We start from the raw sequence: 21567 nt of genomic DNA, 5'->3' as shown, positions 1-21567 counted from the left end.
AGGGTTGATGCTTCTTTGACCGAGCACGGGTCGGGAGGTTTAACTATTTGATTTGGTTTCAGAATCAATTCTCAATGCAGCAGTTATCAGACACGAGGCTGCTAGTCCTGGTCCTTATCTTTCTACCATAACCCCTTCCCAGGAATAGGCTTTGTGGCTCCTTACGTGCAAAACTGGAGTATATGGATATAGTATATGGAGTATACTGCAGTATATACTGCTGCATATTAAAAATGAAGAGAAAGCAGAAAAAGCAAAAAGATAGCAAGAACTGATTAAATACTGAGTATTCTTCCAAGCTGGACAACAAGGTATTCTATTAACAAAGTCAGGTCTGGAAGAATATTACTTGGTAAAGGTTCATGCTTTTAAAATAAATGTATTGTTGCTGTATTTGCAGTTGCTGTGTTTTCATTTCTCATATATGCATAAAGAATAGGTTAGCTGCTAACTTTTGTTGAACAGAAAAAAAAAAAAGAGAGTTTTAATGAATGCTCAAATAAAATGGATTTTTAAAACATATTCAAACTGGAAATTTTATCCCAAAGTTGTCATCTAGTCAGGGAAAAAAACAAATCATGTATCAGTCTTTTTGCTTTTATCAAAAAGGCCATAAATGTTTGAATATGCAGTCTGGGTTCACTGTGCATGTCACAAATCATCTGTCTGCAAATGCAAAAATTAATGTTTGACCTCTGCAAAGTCCTCTGGAGGCCATGCCTGTGCTCCTGTACACTAAGAACCAATATTCCAATAGGTGGTAACTAATGGCAAGCTACAGAACAAATATTTTCAGAGACAACTGGTATGAGAAAATGTTAAATTTGTTGAATTCAACATTATGATGCTATAGGATGGGTAAATAATTCTGAGTTCTGTGCAGTGGTTACCAGTGCAAAACTGCATTGCATTTATTTTTGTTTTTGCTCATTTTGTTTCATCTATGCAGCACTTGCTGATAGCAAAGTTCATAATGTGTAGATTGAGCAAAAAGTAGACAACAATTGCTCAGAATGCAGCCCACTCTCCATTCTTCTATGTTACATCTAGTTTCTGCCTCAGTTAGGTAAAAATATTGTAGCTGCATCTCAAATGGTAGTAATAACTAGGAGACAAGATAACCCATCCAGTCATCTCCAAGAGAAAATGAAGTAATTGGTAATAGTCTGAGATCCAGAAATGAAAGGCACTATATCAAAATTCAAAGCTACCTCAGGAGAAAGTAGGCTGCAAGGCCAAAACTAAGTTATTAGAAAATCTCCACATACTGTATACATAACATCTGTGAGGGAACAGCAGCACAGCAAAACGTGTTGGCCTTCACAAATTAAGTTCCTTAAAACCTAGAGGGAAATAGTTTGTGAAGAATGCCAGACCAACACCACCAAAGAAAAGCAGAACTCCCCACTTCAGACATAAACTAATGGATGAACCTGGGATGAACCTCCATGAGCTCCAGTGATACTCTATAGTGGGGAGACTGATTTGCAATGATGGTACCAGAGATATTTCTGTTCTGTTCACACTTGCTAAGTGCTAAACTAGTAGTTGGAAAGAGATGCTGGTCAGAATGGATTTGATAAAGCTTCGACCATTAACCTGAAGATGAAAAGATGCCATGTACTCTGCAAATGATCTTCAAAGCCTCTTCTACAGATGGAGGACTATCACAAACCAGAGTTTAGCCACAGCTGCTATAAAGCATATATCTGGAGGAAAAAGAATGCAACACTGGTGAAGATCTAAAAAAAGGTCAGAACTATTCCATGGCAAAGAGTAAAGTGTTCTCTGATAGGGACATAATAAGGTTTAAAAGCTACGTTTTTTTAATAAACTTAATACAGTAGGGTAGAAATCAGGAAAAAGGAGAAAAGGAAAAGGAAAAGGAAAAGGAGTCAAGAAAACAGCAAGGAAGGTAGTCCAGTTGGGAATTCATCTAATTACAAGGGGAAAAAAAAAAAGCTTGAAGATCAATGCTCTGCTGATTTTTTCTCCCTTCAGCCTTCGAATTTGTACGGAATAAAAGCCAAACAAGACTTTATTAAAAAGATGGATGATTTTTCCAGCTGAAATATCTACTGTTAATATAGAATCTATCCTTTATCCTATTGTAAACAGAAAATAGACAGGCAGTAAATATAAGGGTTTTAATGCAAAGATGGAAAGTTGTGAATAAAGATTATAGAAGAGGAAGACGGTAAAAGGGAAGAGTGATGTAAAGAGATGAGTAAATACATCTGTGTGTGAGCAATGTGCCCACCTCAGAACCACAGCAAATGAACGAAAGAAAATAGGTGCCACATATAAGGGCTTTTATCTGGTCAGCCATTGAGACAGCTGGAATTAAAGCAAAATCTGAAATTCAGCCTGAAATCTAAGGTAGGCCAAAAAAGGACACGCTTTCATAAGATTACAGCAGTAATGACTACAATTTGGTCATTGTAACTGGGTAGATACAGCCCACCATAATAAGCATCAGGACTGATTCAGCCTATTTCGTATTGAAATAAAACCAAGCATATCTTTTCCAAGTCTTGTTCAGTCTGCAGTGCTGAAGAGTCTAAAATGTTTTCTGCAAAGAGAAGGGTTTCAATCAAGGGGAGGATCATGAGGAATAATGTGTTCATTAGCAACAGTGAGCAAAGCAATAGTGTGCTTTTGGTTAAGTTCCTCTTAGAGGAGGAGGCAGTGGGCTGAAGCAGCTTAAGTGAAAATATCCCATAAATACAGTTAAAAATAGAAACTAATTAGACCATAAACCCACCCAAAATGACAAGTTTCTAAACAAAAGGATGGGGCCAAGTTATTTTTGGAAAAATTATTTTAGTATTTATAAACTAACATATAAAAGAATAAAATACAGGGAGGTGTTAGTTCCTCTTGAAAGTTTCTTCATTAACTTACTAAACCCTTCTGCTGAACTAAATGTACCCGCAGACAAGAAAAGGCAAAGTTTCTGGAATCTGCTAGTGAGTTTTCCATTTGAATTTAAACATATACATCTTCTCCAGTTTTGCTCAATTGAAAAACAAGAAAAAATCAATCAGCCGTGAAGTGGTTTCTGCTGGGCAGGGATTCAGCAGGAAGCAGTCAGCAGCATTGTATGCACCCACAATCACTATAATGCATGGCTTTTTTAGCATGCAGTAGCATTAAGCTGTTCTGATGGCTTTGACATGCTTTTGCTCAGCAAAAAAATGCTGAAGAGAGCAGCAGCTGCCCTTCTTGGTGCTCTCCTGCAGGCAGACTCTAATCCTCTGGGTTTATACAGTTGTTCAAGAACCATTAAAAGGAAAAGCCTTCTGAAACACCAGAGGCACCAAATGGGAAACTGTTTGCACCGAGTTTTACCTATGTTAAGAAAAAGTGTAATTTATGCTCGTCATTTTTTTTTACAGTAGAACCTTCCAAAAACTCAATATTTAAACATGCATTTCACAGAATAGTGTTCCATATTTATTATCACAAAAGGAGGGGTGTGTCTGCTACAGTATAGCCATAAACTGGAAATGAATATTTTCCAGTCAAGACAGCACATGAAAATTATTTGTCTAGCAGCTTCCAAAGTTGTAAACCCAGTTCAACTGGCTACCAGGCTCTGACTGTGCTTGGTAGAAAACAAGTGGTACGTACCAGTGAATCAGACAAAAGATCAAACTAAAAATAGTTTCAAAGTTTATATTTATATACCTTCAGAGTATTAAGAACAGTGTTACTGGATTTCTTCGTGTTGTTTTTTGATTCTTTTTGCCACTGGGAATGCCCTGACAAATTATACTGAGCTTGTTATAAAATTGATGGTAAAAGTTTAAAATTAAGCTTTAAAATGACTTAGAGTAGAGAACAATTGCAAGCCAAGAAATGTTACTGTTAGAGTAAAACTTGAAAGAAATCCAAGCTTGTTAAGGCATAGAACCTCATACAGTATGCACAGGCAAAGTTAACTCTTTAGCAATCCTTCAGTTGGAGAATAAATTTCGTGAATATTTTAATAGGAATTTAATCTGGGCTTACAAGATATATTACAATAAATCATGTCAACATTTACAATTAACAGAGTGTTCCTGGTGTCAGTAACATTGTGAGATACGTCCTTCTGTCAATAAAGCATAGCATCAATTCACTGGGGCTTCATGGTAGGAAACAGTAGCTATATGTGGTTAATACTGCTAAAAGAATCACAAATAAGAAAGATCCTAAAAGGAAAGGAATGACTGCCAGTAAATGGTACAAGACCAAAGGTTAAGTAACTCTCAGAACATGAGGTTATGGGTCGAAGTAGTTAAAGGGAATATATCCCAGAAATACATTTGAGAAAATGAACTAATTAACCCCTAACATCACCAGAATGGCCAGTCTTTAAATGGAAGGGTGGGAAGAATTTATTTTTGGGAAATCTATTTCAATATAACTGGCCAAAATATGACTCAAAAGTTAAAGTAAAATCACGCAGGATTTAAATTTATTTGTACTGAACATCTTTGCAGTTCTCAGTAGTGGCCCAAACACTATTTTTAAAGAAAAGATTTTCTACTTCTCCCGCTTGAGCTTAGGATGTATTCCTACACCTTCAGCCAACCTAATGCACAATTGCCACAGTCTGACTATCCATCCTCCCTGTAGCTGCTCAGAGATTTGTGCTGATGTGAGCACTGTGCAGGAAATCAGCTCAGGGATCTGAGCCAGTTAAAAGCAGCTCTCCAAAGAAAGCAACTTTTTGTGTCGGTTCTCTGAACTGGCTCATTATTTGGTAGCATGAATGGCACAGGGGACGAACCTCAGTGAGCTCAGTTTCACACAAGTTTGATGCAAGGGGCTACAAAGCCCCGGGACCACCAGCTGTCCAACAGTCACTGGTAACCATCTTATATGAGCACCACAGTTCGCAGTCTAAATAGTGACTTCAACTATAATTAGCTTTAGAGACCACTAATATGGCAGCTAGTAAAGTAAATGGATAAAACTTCACTGAATCTGATACCTCTGAGAAGGGAACAGTAACATCTTTCAGCTGTAAGTCACAAATCACCCAGCGTAACCTGTTAGAAGCTGTTGGTAAAAACAGACTAAGTAAAGGGGCAGTAAGTTTGCTGCAGTGGCCCTATACTTCTCTGCCACAGGACGGATGATTTCTGCTCACTTTCCCCACAGTGGCCATCGGATAACTGACTTCACTCACTGAACCAGATGAAAAGGTCTCACTCACTTTTGCTATGTTAATTTTCTGTTTGAGGCAGTACAGGGTGGGAATGCTTTCCCTTGGAAGCAGCAGGTTTTTTCAGCTCAGCACAGCCTGCCGCCTTCGCCTCTGGGGCTCTGGGTACGTGTCCCACTGGCTGGGTGAGCAGGGTGCCTCTCACAGCCACCTACACAGCTTGCAACACTGCCTTTGCAGCTAAAATCTGCCATGATAGCCCAGACAGCTTAATCAGCAGATCTTTGTTAGCTACCTCTGAACGCATATCTACACTGAAAATCAGGATGGAACCTGTATCGTGGTTATAACTTGTCACTTCAGTTGTCCTCATCAACAACTCACTTGCCTATGCCCCAGAGCCAGCTCTCGGTGGTGGCTTTTGGGTGTGTGCTGGAGCTTTCCTCCTATTTTTCAATGATGCCACAACAGCTGTGTGGAAGACTTTGCACATAGCTCCTTTCTGTTCCTCTACCTTTCTGTGCCTTCTGCGCACCTCCGTTAAAAGAGTAATTTGTTCCAAATTAACATACCTTCTTAAAAAAAAAAAAAAAGTACTAATGAGGAGGAATATGCTGTTTCAATACCGTTTTCTATTGCTTGCCTTGCTCCTCAGCATAGACAGAGGGAAAAGAAAAAGGTTTTAAAACATTGGGGCATCAGCAAGATGGATCAAACAAACCAGGGAGAACGAATGCAAGACAGCAAACACACAATCACAGGTTTCTGATCCACAAGTCTTAGAAGAAAAGCCAGCACACGTCATACTCAGTGCACAAATCACTGGAATCTGTTCAATTTGACTGAATGCCAGAGCATACTCTAATCTACAGAACAGAGCCAGACCTGACCCAATGTGCAGGACCTTTGTTGCTGTTTTAAGCATGTATCTTTACTGCACCTGATCAGAAACCAAAAATGATATTAACTTAGCAATTAAATGATAATTAGCAAAAGAGGCAATGCTTTGATCCACACCAGTTAATCAGGCTGCCACTAGTGCCAACTGAGTATATTTGGTATAGATTTTCTAGCAACATTTCAATCAATTTGAATGAATAAATGAATTTAGGCTACACGATAAAGTACAGCATCTAAGTCTCCAAACCTCCTCTAATCACTTAAAATCATCAACCTAGCCATTAGGGTCAACTGCAACTACAAGTACTAGGAAATAATTTTAATAATTATACCTGTTTGTACTTTGAGACTAATCAGAATATGGTGATACGGTGTTAGGCAATTGCAGTTTAATGGTTTCTTCTCCCATGGGATCATGCTATCTGCTCAACTGTTTTGGCACAGCCATTTGCGAGACCACTTGTGAGCCAGATTGAGGAACAGGCCCAGCTTCATTCTTTATTTTGGTAGAGAGAGGTTGTTAAGGTTGGATAAGTTCCATGATCTGATCCAAAGTGCGGCCCCACAATGAGCTGCGTCAGCACAGCTGTCCAGGGGTGGTGCAGTGCCTGCAATAAGAAAGGCAGACCAAGGACATCTCCAGTTACTACTGCTGCCAAACACCTCATGCAATGAAACAGGACCAGGAACTGCGCGATGCCCTCAAGGGGCAATAGCTCAAGAGAAATGCTCCAATCCACTGCTGATGCATCCACGCTCTTCACCAGTGCCAGTAAAAGACTCTATGAACAAGCTTACAAGTGAATTGGTGCTATCTCAAGGTAAATGCTGTGAATACACTCCTACAGAGTGAATTCAGAAAAAAAGGTGATGAGGTTGATCGAACTAGGAGAAAGTAAGTCTGAAAAGCAAGTACTGAGGCTTATTGCAAGTGACAAAGCCAGGGCAATTGAATTGTAGTACTGGATTTTCTCATGTTAGCCTTAGTTACAGAGGTTTGCATTCAGCAAAGAGAGAGATAATCACTTCAAAGGATCACCATTAGAAATAAGAGATAAGCAATTGTGAATCATGAGGAAAAACAGATCGAAACTTAAGGTTTGTATTCCCTTTTGGAGAGTCTTTAAACCACTTGGACAAAAATTCAGAAATGTACCCCCTCCCCACAATTCATACCAGTAACTGAAAACAAACAATGTGTCCTCTAGGGATAATTGTTGTTTTAAGCCATGGCTCTGATAGATGTATTTTTTGGTCTCAGATAGAAGTAAATGCTACAGAAGGTTAAAAAAATGTGGGTATAGTTCAGATAAACATCTAGGAGTTTGAATATTCATCTGAATGCTCTCAGTTTAAAAAAAAAAAAAAAAAAAAAAAAAGTGCTGTAAGTCTCGTGAGAAAGAAGCTTATTTGTGATGCTGCTGGCACTTTTATTTCTGTTCTCAGCTGGAATACAATCAGAGCAGTCAACTTCTTACATAGTGTTTTGTCTTCAGAAGTTGTAAGGGAAAAAATCTGGTCTAAAAATAGAAGATTACAGTGAGACTTATCCTATGTAAACTGACTTTGTCTCCTGTTACTGAAAAAGACAATGGCACAGTAAAGTAAAATTTTGGTGAAAGCTGAAAAGCTGCATGCAGTTCAGAACCTTTACCAGGAATTGTTACTGTTATTAGTTAACAAAGCAGAAGGAATTTATTTTAAAACAGTACGACTTAAATTACAGCTGAGTCACTAATTCTATAATGTTTCCTTTTTGGATATGGCAAAATTGGCAGGAAGCAGCTAAAGAAATCACTGTTTCCATTTTATAGTCAACATGCAAATCAACTTCTGATTTTTAGGTACAAAGTACTAACCCAAATTGCTCCATTTAAATAACCTGAAAAATAACTCAGGTTCCACAACCAACCACGTTCATATAACGTCTTCAAATGAAGCTTCGTGGAAACGTGTATGAAGCAAAGGTGAGGAATCGAATACTCCAAGCCTAAAGATTGCTATTCCCCATTGACATTCATTGATGCATGCTGAACTTTAATGGAGACCAAACAGTGGATGTGAGCACAGTAAAAGTAGGACTGTGTGGTCAACATTTTCCTAGCAACAACACCATCATAGCAGCTGTGAAACAGTGGTCACCTCTGCTGGTACAGATTTCTTACAAGCTCAGCATGCAGGCTCTTCTTCATCGCTGGCAGAAACACACAGCTAGTGGCAGTGACAGTGTTGAGGAAGTGTTTTATAGCTGAGAATGTGCTCCACCATACATACAGGTATGGTTAATACTTCCTTGGACTAGCAGTCCTCAAGAGAAGCCCAATGTCAGACATCCAAGTCAACTGGCTGCTAAATATCTACAGGACATTATTTGACAAATACCTCTTGTCAGCAGTGTTGACAGAAATCTCAGTGCTCAACATTCAAGACTCCCAGTGAAATCTGCTGTTTTTCTGTGCACGAACTACATAATGTTGCCCTTCTCTTCCAAAAAAACCACAACCCCATCTACCTATAATTCAGACTCCTGTTATGAGTACCAAAGAGATACCCACTTGAAAAGACTCACACACAGCTGAACTCACAATGTAGTAAGTTCTTTCTTTAAGGGGGTCTCCCCTTCTCCCTCCCACCTAGATGGTATTGCAGTTGCGTACAGCAGTTTTATGAACAAGCTTATTGTTACTGACTCTCGCAGTTTATTGGAAAATTAGATATTAAAATATGCAGACTATTTTATAACCGCACATAAATTTCCAGACTTGCAAGATCCAGTATGTTTGCCTATCCCCAAACCAGATTACACAATAGAGGCATTTGTAGGGAAAAAATCATAGGCAGATTTTTAAAGGCTCAGAAAAGGACTGTTAAGCAGCTGCTTACTCCCAGCTTTTATGAATACTGGGCTGGGTTATTACTCCATATAATACAGTACTTGTTTTGGAATAAGGGAGGAGGTAATCCCCAACTCTTGATCAGTTTACAGGTCATATTCGCTTCCTCAGTGATACTGCCAGACCCTGGTAAATTTTGTGAAGGGCAGTGGGACTAGACTGAGTACCTTTCACATAATGATCAACTTACAAGCTGTCAAAGAGACTCCAAAGAATATGTTTTTGTTTTAGGAAACAGAGGGGCACTTTTGTTTTGCTCCTCCCCACCCAAATCTTTCCCTTTCTAAATGATTCTTGGCAATTCTGCATGCTTATTTTTTTGTGGGTTTTTTTTTTTTTTTTTTAACTTATTCTCCAGACAAAAATATGGAGCCAGGAGAGAAATGAAAACTAAAACACATAAACCCTTTTAAAGGAACGTCTATCTTATCTATGCTTATTTTGATGTGGTAGGAACATGGAAACTGGAGCCAATTGTAGAGTTTGTTTGTTTTTGTTTTTTTTTTTTTTGCCAATCTGCCAAACAAGAGCTTTAGACTAAATAATGTCATAAAGCTTATATGCTTTCTCAGATATATGTTAAATGACCCACAAATAACATCTAGTTTATCTATCACCTATCTCATCAGCTCTAAAAAGTACCTGGATTCATTGAGAAGATACCGTGGAAGATGTCACCGCTTTAGTTCAGAGAATAATAGATCCTCATGTGGAACATCAGAAACGGTTGAAAAGTGGTTAGTGGTTACTGTGGATCCTGGCACAAGTTTTCTTTCAATCCTTCTCACTGAACCTTCACCTTCTCCTTACATTTTTCCATCCTTTGTACTCTTTGGGACCAATTCAGCGCGGAGCCAAATAAAGCAAAGGATCCAGCTTGTTTGCCTGTCTAAAGCAATCAGAACTTCATGTTCATCATTCAGAAATCATATGGACCATAAACAGAATATTTATTTGGCCTCCTTTTTTGAAAGAAGAACTGATATCACAAGTTATCTTGAGATCAGATCTCAAGATTTGAGAGGGAACAGATAAGGAGCGTTGCTGAACTCAGTGTCATGGTCAGACTTGTATGGCTGATCTGTATTAGGACGAAAAGTCCTTCACACACCCAGTAATTGCCAGTCCTCTCAGATCTGCTAGTCTGACTACACATGCAGCCACTCCCTAACCTGGTTCTGTCAAAATAATCTGCTTTTCATGGCAAATGATCAGAGAACCATTGGAAAGGAATGAAAGAGAAGTGTTCCTTTTCGTTGGCTCCTGTTACTCCAGAGACTGGACAGAGTGCTCACTGACAGTTACCATGGCTATTAATTCCCCAAAACAGAGTGAATGAATGCCACGGTTTAGCTAAAGGAGAAAGGATCAGAATCTCACTTAGGAAACCCAAGGAATACCATAGGTGTAAGCAACTGTATAGCAGTCTCTTTAAAGAGAAAAACTGATGACCATTTGGAAAAAAAGACTTCATATTTTAATGATCTGTAAAGTTCTGCCTCCGGCAATTCTGTTTTTAAAATAATCTTTTACAATTAAAACCAGTTAACTCAGAAACTGCTGCAAGAAGAAACAAACCTCATCTCCTATCCAAATTTTGAATTGCTACAGATTTTGTTTGTTACAGACTAACCCTGCAACAATATTATATGCTGCTACCTCATGTGTATGTAGAATAGCACAGCATCTGTTACAGTCAAGAAGCAACTCTGACTGCCTTACTACCGGGAAAGAAAACTCACTTTATGCAAGAATGCTATTTGTCTCTTAGCCGTGCAAGTATCCACTTAGCTCCCATTACAGCTCATTTATAGTTGCCAATATCTACCCTTTAAATACTTACAGCTGCCACTTCTGTGTTGAAAAAGTATCTATTTTCATCTTTTCATTTGGGAGTGAGACACTGTCCAAAGTATCTGGTAATGTGAACTGTGGGGCCCTGGATAGCCCTGGAACTAGACAGCCTGACTCAAAGTCACCCTGGATGAGAGTAAGAGCACTTCTGGCAGCAGTGGTCCTTGGTTATCACAAAAATCCACCCAACAAGAACACTCTATGTTGCTGGTTTGTTTTCAGCCTGCAGCAGCCCCCCAGTCTAGGCAGTCAAACAGCTGTGCACAGATGCACTTGCAGAACTGAGAGGGTGATGTGGAGGCAGGAAGAGGTGCCCAGGCTTACTTATCTAGAACTGACTCTGCAGGACAACAGTAAAACTGACTGTGCTTGTATCTCAGTCACAGACAGAGGACTTCAGCCTGTAGAAGCACTGATGCAAACCTTTCCCAAAGCACTTAATCCCTAAATAAATTCATAAAATGTGTTGTGGATTCAATAACAATTTCAAAATATTCTTCTCAGGAAATGATGGGGAAAGGAAAAGAATCCAACAAATAATTTGTTTTTACATTCTACATTTGTCTAGATAGTTTTTCAGCTGCTGTAATTCCTATTGTTGGCTAACAAGAAGTAATAAAATGCTTTAAATGACACAGTCTTCCCCAAAATCACAATCTATCCTCAGAAATGGAGTTTTCCATCAAACTTAGACTGACATCCATCAAAGCAAATGGATACTCTGTCAGAATTACAGCTATTTTGCTATTAGGTAATGCAGATACTGACCCACCAGTTTCTTCTACTATGACAACATACACACACTGCTGGCATTTTCAAGAGCTATAGCTCGTGCAGGCATAGCCATGCTGGCTACAAGGCAGCTGTATTAGCTGCTGCTGGCAAAATCCCTGTAGTACATATTTCACCACACTGGCGCACGATGTTCTACAAAACTGAAGAAAGAACTTGAGAAGTTAGTCTGGCTCCGAAGTCTCTTTTGGCCTAGCTCATCTGACAGTAGCCAATCATTCTGGCTGTTATTTTAACAATGCAACTTCAATTACATGGAAATAACATTCATCATAACTGTTCTCAGGAATTTGCAGAGCAAACTGTTTCCCAATGGACAGCGTTCTTGTTTGGGAGGGCTTTTGTTGACACGATTCTCACTATTTGTAGCAATAATTCAATGCAAAAAATTATAACTCTGGTTTGAATAATCACAACACTGCACAAAGCTAGGATGCACAAATGCAAATGTTAGGCCAATGATAGACACTTCTCGGCCTGGAAGTAATGAGGCTGTGGTTGCCCTGTCCTTTCCTAGGTGATGACTATTGACTCCAGCAGTCCCTCTTTCCCCTCGTAAAGGACTGTCTGCCACTGCACAGCCTTTCTTGCCTAAGTGTCACCCTTGCTGTTGCACCACTTGTGTGGTCCCAAAGTGAATCAGACCACAGGACTGACAGGCTCACCTGAAAAATAAAAGCAACTATTAGCAAGCATCTGTGCTGGCACAGCGGAGGTGGTGAAGACCATAAGAAGTTGCACTAAGAAATTAGAGGCAAGGATAAGATAGCTTGGCTTGAACCATAACCTAGCATGTGAGCATTGAAAATATACTGTGTGTATCTGGCACCAAGGAATGGAACTGTAAAAGGATGAAACAGTTGGTGAGTCTGAATAGCTCAATGAAAGAGCTCAGAACAGATGTCAAGTCAGCTTTTGCAATCCCTTGACTTAGTTATAGCTCCACATTTTTCTCTTTCTCTTTCTTTTTTAATTAAATGCTACAGTCACCTGTAGCTTTAAGCTTCTTTGAAAAGTGTGTGTTGTTTTTTTTCCTGGAATAATTAGTCCTAGGAATATACTGGCAATGTAGTTCAGACACAGTGTCACTGTAGTACACAGGAGATTGGAGGACAGAAGGCAACTTCCTTAAATGATGGTCATTCAATAGCCCTTTTTGGCATCCCTCACTCCACCCCTAATCTCAGTAAATTATGTTTCATAAACAGTCCTATGCAGTCTCCACAAAGTACTGGAAACCAGTTCCTTTCTTTTAAGCACAGAATTCTAAAACTTCTAGCAGAATAAATGCTTAAGGCAAAATTCCAAGCTAAGTAGCTCTTAAGTTTGTAAGAGCTTAGATCCAAAATTACAGAACTGTAGGGGTTTGAAGGGAGCTCCAGAGATCATTGAGTCCAACCCTCAAAATATCTTACTTTAATCCAACTAATTATACAGCCTTTCAGACTTTGTAAATAATTCAGTCTAAAGCTTTACAGCTAGCAAAAGCCTGAGACAATGCTGACCTCCATTTTAAATCATCTACTGTCAGGAATCATATAAAAGCAATGATGTTGCTATCTTCATAGTGGGTAGAACTGAGTTCAGAACATTACCAACATCTCAGAACTACGTTTAAATCACCAGTACAAGCATTCAGAGCAACAGTAAATCATTACTCCATTACACTGATAGTGTTACATGTATCCCCATTTCCAGGTCCCTGACTATTTTAACTTTCTTCTAACTGCTTTATCCAACAATACATTCTTTAAGCAGCCTTATGCAGGTTTTTCTTTTTCCAACACGATATGAATCCATTCTTGAGTGTCACAGCTTCCTCGCCCAGTACCCCATCCAATCTCTGTTTTCACAGGGAAGGCAAAAACACAAACAGATGAACTCCATCTTCTCTTCTACCCTTTTGAAAAACAGATCAGGCACCTTTCTGCTCCTCCCCACTTCCTACCCTCTCTTTATGGTATATCCTGCCTGCTCTGCCTTTCATGTTCATTCTCTTAGACAGTGAATTCTTCACAGTGAACGTTCTGTACACTCTTTGCGCTTGGCCTATTTTGGATGTTGCTATTATATAGAAAATAAAACTGTCTTTCACACAGACCTAAACTTTATCTCGCAACAGCTAAAAAACAAACCCTGTGCATAATTGCTAAAGTTTTTAAGCCATAAAGAAAAGCTATTTTTAGATACTGGTATTAAGTTTCACTCACTTTTGATAATCTGCATTTTCCTCCTGTGGAACTATGTTTTGTTTATAGTTTAGAAACTGTGTTAGATCTCACTTGATGACCTTTAAAATAAACCGAGCTTAGTATCTCAATATCCACAATGGTGTGGGAGTTAAAAGATGTGGTTGAAGATAGTTGTTTCTCGTTAGGAGGAAGCTAATGACAGATCATGCAACTTCCTCACTTCTCAAGGAAGATCCTCTCGGTGCTAGCTTTGTGTAAAACTACAGCAGTTCAGTATGAACTGTGGATGTCTTTATAACACAAAAGCTGCTGACAGAGCTCAATGTTATGTATTGCTGTTTAATGGAGAAATTACACAAATTAACAGAATGAATTTGATAGCTTTTCTCAGCTGTGCTAAAGTTAGGAACTTGACTACAAAATACTGAGCAGTAAATAGATGACGAGCGTACTGGGCAGAAATATAAGCTACCTCCCAGTTCCATTTCAAGAATCATGCAGAACCTTACCAAACAACTGCACATCCAGTTGGTCTGTACCTTCTCATCTCACTAGTGTCTGCGCTAAGTCACATAAAATTGTCAAAGTATGAACATTATTGAATTCTTTTAGGAGATCAGCTACAGCACAAACTCCACAGGGCCCCATATCACCTAATCCTGAGTGCTGACCTGGAGATATTGTACCTAAAAGGACTAAAAATTATTTTAATTGCTTTTTTTGTTTTCTGCCACTGATCTTTGTGCAGAGCTTGTCAACAGGATGTTTCATGCTAAGAACTGGACTGTAACCAGCAGCTTATTCCACTTTAATTAAAGCCTCCTTACTGTCTGCATATGTATAAATGGAGGTGTTATAGAAACAGCATCGTGACAACTAGTACCAACATCAGTTGAGTGCAGTAGGTGGTACAAGACAAAAATCAAAGATACTTGTACTGTTCCATGATACATAGTACCAAAACAATCACTGCCAAGCAAAGATAGGAAGAGAACAGATTAATTGGTTCATCCCAGCTACAAACCTTCTTGAACAGAAGTCAACACCTGCACAGTACTGCACTGGTAACTCGAGCGCGTTATTCATTTTCATTCACCCAGGGATGTAAGAAAGGCTTGCAATGGAAATTTGGGGATTAACACGGTAACTATTTATGTTCAGATAAAAGCATTGCCGAGCTTGACATGCCTTCTCTAAATACTGAAATGGAAAAAAGAATGGTATTTACAAAAGCTAACTTCACCTCAGTGAAGCTAAGAAAACAACTGAGACCAGAAACTATTCTGAATTACCCTTCCAGGACACCCTTTCCCAGTCCCACACCAACTGGAGTGAAGAATAACTTCAGTAAGCCAAGAGCAGCTTTTGTCAGTATCCCAAAAATCTGTTAAAAATGTATGAAAGGCTTTTTGTCTAAAGGCTGAGCTGTATTTAGACAGAATCATTTTAAGTCACAGTTATAGAAAAGCCAACCAAATTTACCAATGGAATATGAAATATAGCGAGCTGCTTTCCTGAGCTGGGGTCCAAGACCTGGATGTGGTACTCCAGATGGAGCTTCACAAGGGGAGAGCAGAGGGGGACAATAACTTCCCTCTCCCTGCTGGCCACCCCTCCTTAGAAGCAGCCCCGAATCTTGTTGTCCTGGGCTGACAATGCACACTGCTGGCTCATATTAAGTTTTTCATCTACCAGGATCCTCCAGTCCTTCTAAACAGCGCTGCTCAAAAGCATATAATCACCTCATACTAAGCTGAAGGATATCCCTCCTATTTGATCACAGGTACACTTAGTCATGAACTTGCCCTGGGGAAAACTATTGCAGAGAGAAGAAAAAGAGTAGGCCACATAAACATTAAAGAAGAACATCTCAACCAAGAGTAATAAATTACAGACCTCTGGCTTCAGAAAAGAAGCATTTTCCACTGTCCCCAAAGTATCTGCTCTGCAAGGAAGCAAAGGATTGGAACACCCTAGAACAGGACAGCTACTATGTTACCTCTCTAGAGATTTCACAGCTTGAAGATCAGGTTTGACTCCACCCAAAAAATTGAAATTTGTATAGGAGAGAGTTTGCTTTTTGTACATGCATTCACACAGAAACATCTGTTCTCTGGGCCATATAGGGTATCACTACAACAACAGCTTGCGTGTAGTGTTCTAAAACACAGGGGAAGTGAGAACAGTGTGAACTGTGTGGGCGAAGTGTTTTCTCTGACCAGGTGATCTGGTGAGTACACAGGCTGGGCTGAGAGAGAAATGGTAAGCATAATGGCAATCTAGAGCAGCGATAGGTGAAAATGCAAGATATTTTTTTAACAGGATGAGGTTAGCTCTTCCTTTCATGGAAATACATCAACCCTTTGTGGAAAATCTCCTCTTCATCTAAATTACTTTTTTTTTTCCCCCTTAAATTAAGATGTATGAAAAAAAGAACCAAGTAGGGGTGCAGCAAATCCATTTGCCTTCAGTGTGGCTCTCCACAAGAAGAAAAAAGATGCAAAAGATGCAAGCTGTCCTCCATCTTACTTGGAGCTGCATTTGCTTCCACAGAACAGTGACATAATCTGAAATGTCAGTCTTTGTTTCTAACAAAGAATGGAGAGAATCTTAGTATACTCTGGCTCCATTCCACTGAATATGAGCACAGGAAAATGGTTTTGAAGACAGAATCTACAGGTAAATGCATTCAGCTGTGCGAACTGTGCAGTGAGATGCTTATGACTAGTTCTCTTTTTACTTGCTCTACTCATCTCTTAACTTCTGGTAGCATCACTGCTGTTATAGGATGTGAACACATCTCAGATCACACTGCAATTTTCATACATCACCTATACTGGTGAACAAACCACGACAAATTTTACAGTCTGTATTGTAACATTTGGCCTACTCATAAAAATTAACAAGAGAAAAGATAGTTTATTAAATCTGTATTGATTTAGTATTCACAATGCAGTACTTATATAGCCTAAGAACTATAAACACTAAGTACTACTACAATTGTTTTTCACGCTCAGGCAGTGCAAAATAAGCAAGCTGGTGTTAGCTGTAATAAGATAATGTCACAGGGCACACTAAACAAGTCACTGATGTGACAGGTAGGCATTGCAGTCTAACAGTGATTTACTTGCTTACTCCAGAATTTTCTGAAATCCTACAATTCTTACGGCAGTACAAAAGACTTGATCTGCATTTCCCTCCCACCTAATGATTGTAATGCTTAGTGTTTGATTAACCCCTGAAAAATTACAAAAAAAAGCATTGTGTGCCATGCAGGGGAGAGAAATGTACGCTACTGCTGAAGTGAAACTGTCCCACATTGTTTTTAACACCCTTAAGATCTCATGGGTTTTGTGGTTCGTATAGGTACATCTACCCAGACATGTTTACTTGTTCTGTCTGGCGTCCAGGATTTGCTCTATTTCAGCACAGCAAGAAGAAAACGATTATGGTTTCAACTTTTGTTTGCTGCCTGGGACTCATACAAATATGTAACTAGAGCAGATACACAGATGCCAAGATATTTGCTTTAAATTTTATAATTATTCAGAGAGCTACTGAGACAGTAAAGTACTAAGTGGTATTCCAATCTTTGCTACATGAGAAATTTGAAAACCACAACAGTTAATTTCTTAAGAGATAAGCACACATTGAATCACGTAATGCGAGTCACTGAGAAACTTCTTAATGAACCTTGATCAGAGTCTTTTTGTTCCCTAACTCCAAAAAGGACTATTTTCCAACACTGAAAAAGATGAAGAGGTATTAACTTTCAGTTTAATATCTTTGTAACTCTGGCTTTTCTCCAGTGTCACTGAGGGAAGACATTTTATCAGTTTAAGAAGTTTCACTTACAGACCTATGACAATATGCTAACAGCTCCCACTAACAGCTGTGCACAGCATACACAGTGGTGAGTACACAGACGTGCGGCACATGCAGCGTCCCAGCATCACAGAGGTAACTTTACAAACCAACAAAAAACTTCATAGGAAAGGTGAAGTGTTTAAATAATATTAAAACACTTTAACAGGATAGATTGAAGACCTGCACTCAAATTCAGTTGTGAGCTCAATCCCACAAAACACTAATCGAAAAATCTATTTTTACAACTGTGAATAAATTAAAACTATTTCAGTCACAATCACTGACCAAACACTTAAGCAAGAAGCCCACTGTACATATCAAACAAAATTTCAAACTAAAGTACTAGCAAATACATGGAGACCATCAAGGAAAATTAAGTCAGTATGAGTAAAACGTCAGACTCTAACTCCAGTGCTTTGCATCCTCCTGCAAGAGGATATCTGTCAGACAACAGCTTTCTAAAAAAGGAAAACAGACTCTCCCACCATACCAGAGCAAGGGAAAAGCATTTATTTATTTACCTAATGGATATTTAATGGGCAGATTCACATTAACTCCTGCAACAGAATTTCAATTGGAAGCCAAGTGAACACCACAAATGTGTGTATTTTTTAAGCCTCCTCTCATAAAAAACAGAAGTTAATACTCCTTTGAGTAAGGATGACTAGACTAGGCTCCCTCTGGAGCTCATCAGTTCTTCTCCTTAATTGACCTAGGCAACTGCTGTTTAACAATACACAAGGCACTCCCTCCTCACCAAAGGGCTCGCATGTTGCTTTTAATGCTTCTCATCAGCTTCACCATCATAGTCTCAGAAAGAAGTCTGAACACTGGCCTCTTGCACTGCTGTACAGATGGAATCCAGCCTTGTAGGCCATCTCAGAAACAATTTCAAATACAGGCAGACTTCTTAATAAGGCAACAGCTTACAGTATGCGGGTTTAAAGAAGTGTTGATAAAACACTTTTGTGAATAAAGGCTTCTTTCAACTTTGCACCTGTTTGGGACCTCCTGCAACCTTGCCAGTTAACGTCTGAAAAGCATGCTCTTGTGCAGGTCATAACGGGTAAGTAAAAACCAAACCAAAACAAAAAACATCCTACCTCCTCCTCTTCCCCCAGCAACCCAAGGCATGCTTACTCTTTGAATCAGAGAGCAGCTGAGCTGACATGTGGTTCACTTGCCAGCTTTCTGAAATTGCAGCGCTGGAGAACTCTAGGATTTCAATATTCAAACTCTGTATTTGTACCGCCAACATTTAACCTCACATTCCAGGGCGGGGTTGGGCTCGGAGCCTGGGACATTCCAAAAAGCATTCCAACCAGCAAGGCCCCAGAGGTAGCCCAGCAAGCACATCCATGTTAAAAGGCTAGTAAAAGCATCTTTGCGTTCCCACTCATGCTTCTAATAAGCAGTGTACATATAGGCCTCAGGGAGGGCAGATACAGTACTCCCTGTACACATGGATCACACCTCAGCAGGTATCATGAACAGTTACTGAAACATCAGTACCAAGACTCAAACCCAACTGCTTTCCTGTTTACTTGCTTTGTGATGGGAAAGAAAGGCTGCCCGACTGAATTCCTTATGATTAAGAGGTGCTTGTTTTTTTTTTATTTTTAAACTAAATATTGAAAAAAAATTCTGAAGAGTAAGGCTAAATACCCTCCAACCCAACTGCAGTCTCCATTGCCATTCTACGTAAGAATGCCAAAGCACAATGGCTGAATCATTAAACACTGCAGAAGTCAGCATATTTTCCAGAACAAAAATGAAATATCTGCCACCTTCTGTTTATAAAAGGTACAGCAGAAAACAGAAGCTGTCCTACAAACAACTCACTAATGCAGTTTGCCTTTGAACAGAGCAAGTCCTAGAAGGAAAGCACCGTGCTAACAGAATTACTTTAAAACCAGTATTTGGGAAGGAATATTTATAGTAAATACAATTTGTCCTAACTGTGGAACTGATTAAGATGAATGATGGACGTGGGGCAGGAAGCCACACATTAGCTGTAAAATAATTAAGAGAAATGAAGGCATGTGACAGAAAACAAACATTAAGCAGAAATACTTTCATACGCAGGTACACACAAACAACTGCAGCTTCCCCTTTTGACACTGGTCAAGGGTATCCAACATATGTTCTGCTTTCTCACCATTTGCCAGAATATACAGCACTTCTATATTTAGCACTGAATGCTCATTCCAACAGAGTGACTCTCACTCTCGTTTTCACATGCTCCAACCGTTTGGCCTAGTTGTGCCCATCCAGAACAACAGCACAGACCATTTCATCAGTGTATTACAACAAATTAAGACAAATAAATTGTAAGCCTTGGTGACCACGTAATAATTTAAATAACAATTTGAATACATGTTCTCATTAGAAAAGAAAAATATGAGAAACAAGACTTTTTCCCCCACTATAGGGTTGATTGAACAGGTTGCCAAGAAAGGCTGCAGACTCACCGACATTGGAGATGCTCAAAAGCAACTATGCACAGTCCTGAGCAACCTGCTCCTATTGACCCTGCTTTGAGCAGGGGGGAGTTAGAATCATGTAACGTTTGATCTTGGAAAGGACATCTGATCTATGATACTGAGAACTTGCAAGCCACCACAGTGCTAGCACGACCTAAGAATTTACTTTTTCTTCAGTTATTCTATGATGGCACCAAACTATAAATAAACACAGGCCACCAGACAACATTCAGTAGGAAAATGGCTACTTCTTTTATTTCTGCTTAATATTGCAAATTATTTTGCAGCTTTGGAATAAAATTCTAATACAAAAGTTGTATCAATTTCAAGTACGCTGAACTGTGTTTAGAGCAGCATACAAAGTGAATGACTGGATAGATTTGCTAGGAATTACTCTGTGATCTGAAGAGCAGACATTTTAAAAATGAATGTATATCTATATTTAATACCTCTGGTGAGATATTGTTCTTCCATTACAGAAGAATGGCTTCATACTGGCACCATCATTTAAGAAAAAGATGGTAAATTTTAAATAGGAAGACTTGATGAATATCCTGAACATCCAAGCACACTGTATTTTGCATGCTTACACAGTACTCCAGAAATCATGGCATGGTATCCCTGTAATTTTGCTTTCAGACCAGAATTGATGATTTGAAGATGATGATAAGTTGATTTGAAGACCACCAGCACCGCCAAGTGAGGCAAATCAAGTCAAGTTTCAACAACTCACACAGCCATACTTCATGGGCGTCCAACCCTCTGGCTTACCTGGGTCACTCTGGGTGAAGAACAACTGTCTGGGGCTGCATGCATATAAGTTGCTCCAAAAATAATGCCACCTGTTGACTTCCATGGGAACTACAACAGATACAATGAGCAAGTAACACTTTGATAGAATAAATTCTCAGCTACAAAACACAGTTTTTCAATACAGTCACCACTATTAGCTCTGCATTATCATGAGTGAGAACAGGACCCTGCACACCATTCCCATAAAAGCCTATATCAAGCAGAAGTGACCCACTGTTGCTACTGCTGAAATATAGCATTCACTGCCTCACTGCACTCACACCCACTTGTTGGTCTACATAAATATTCAGCAAGCATTGATGAATCTCAATGGGTGCTATTTTTTCTGCACAGAAAAATTCAGAACACACCTTTGTTTCATACACGCTTCCATGTCAGATGCCATTCCATCAGACCGACCCTCTGCTGCCATCTGTCAGACAGCAACAAAACATTAAGGGAATACTGGCAGGAAGATTCAACCTCTACTACCACACCACCAACCTTCACCTCTGACTTCATGAGACAGGTTTTGGAGCTGCCCTCATAAAATATGTAATATAGTTAACATGAACAACAAAACATTTTAATGTTTAATAGTTTGTTAAAACAAAGGATATCAACAAAACCAAACAACC

The 21567-nt window shown here is 39.2% G+C and overlaps 1 protein-coding gene across 1 annotated transcript in view; it reads right to left on the bottom strand.

The window, feature by feature from the left end:
• The window catches only part of NFATC3 (nuclear factor of activated T cells 3), a 76093-nt gene extending 66477 nt beyond the window's left edge, over nt 1-9616 (bottom strand). The window contains exon 1 of the mRNA XM_048958072.1: nt 9592-9616. Within this exon, the coding sequence (XP_048814029.1) occupies nt 9592-9601 (10 nt within the window). The 5' untranslated portion in view covers nt 9602-9616. The remainder of the gene's footprint in view (nt 1-9591) is intronic.
• Nucleotides 9617-21567: the final 11951 nt, after the last annotated feature.

This window comes from Lagopus muta, chromosome 12 (assembly GCF_023343835.1).
Source record: "Lagopus muta isolate bLagMut1 chromosome 12, bLagMut1 primary, whole genome shotgun sequence".
NCBI classification, from domain to species: domain Eukaryota; kingdom Metazoa; phylum Chordata; class Aves; order Galliformes; family Phasianidae; genus Lagopus; species Lagopus muta.
Note: the sequence above shows the minus strand (reverse complement) of the source record. Positions and strands in the feature narration are given on the sequence as shown.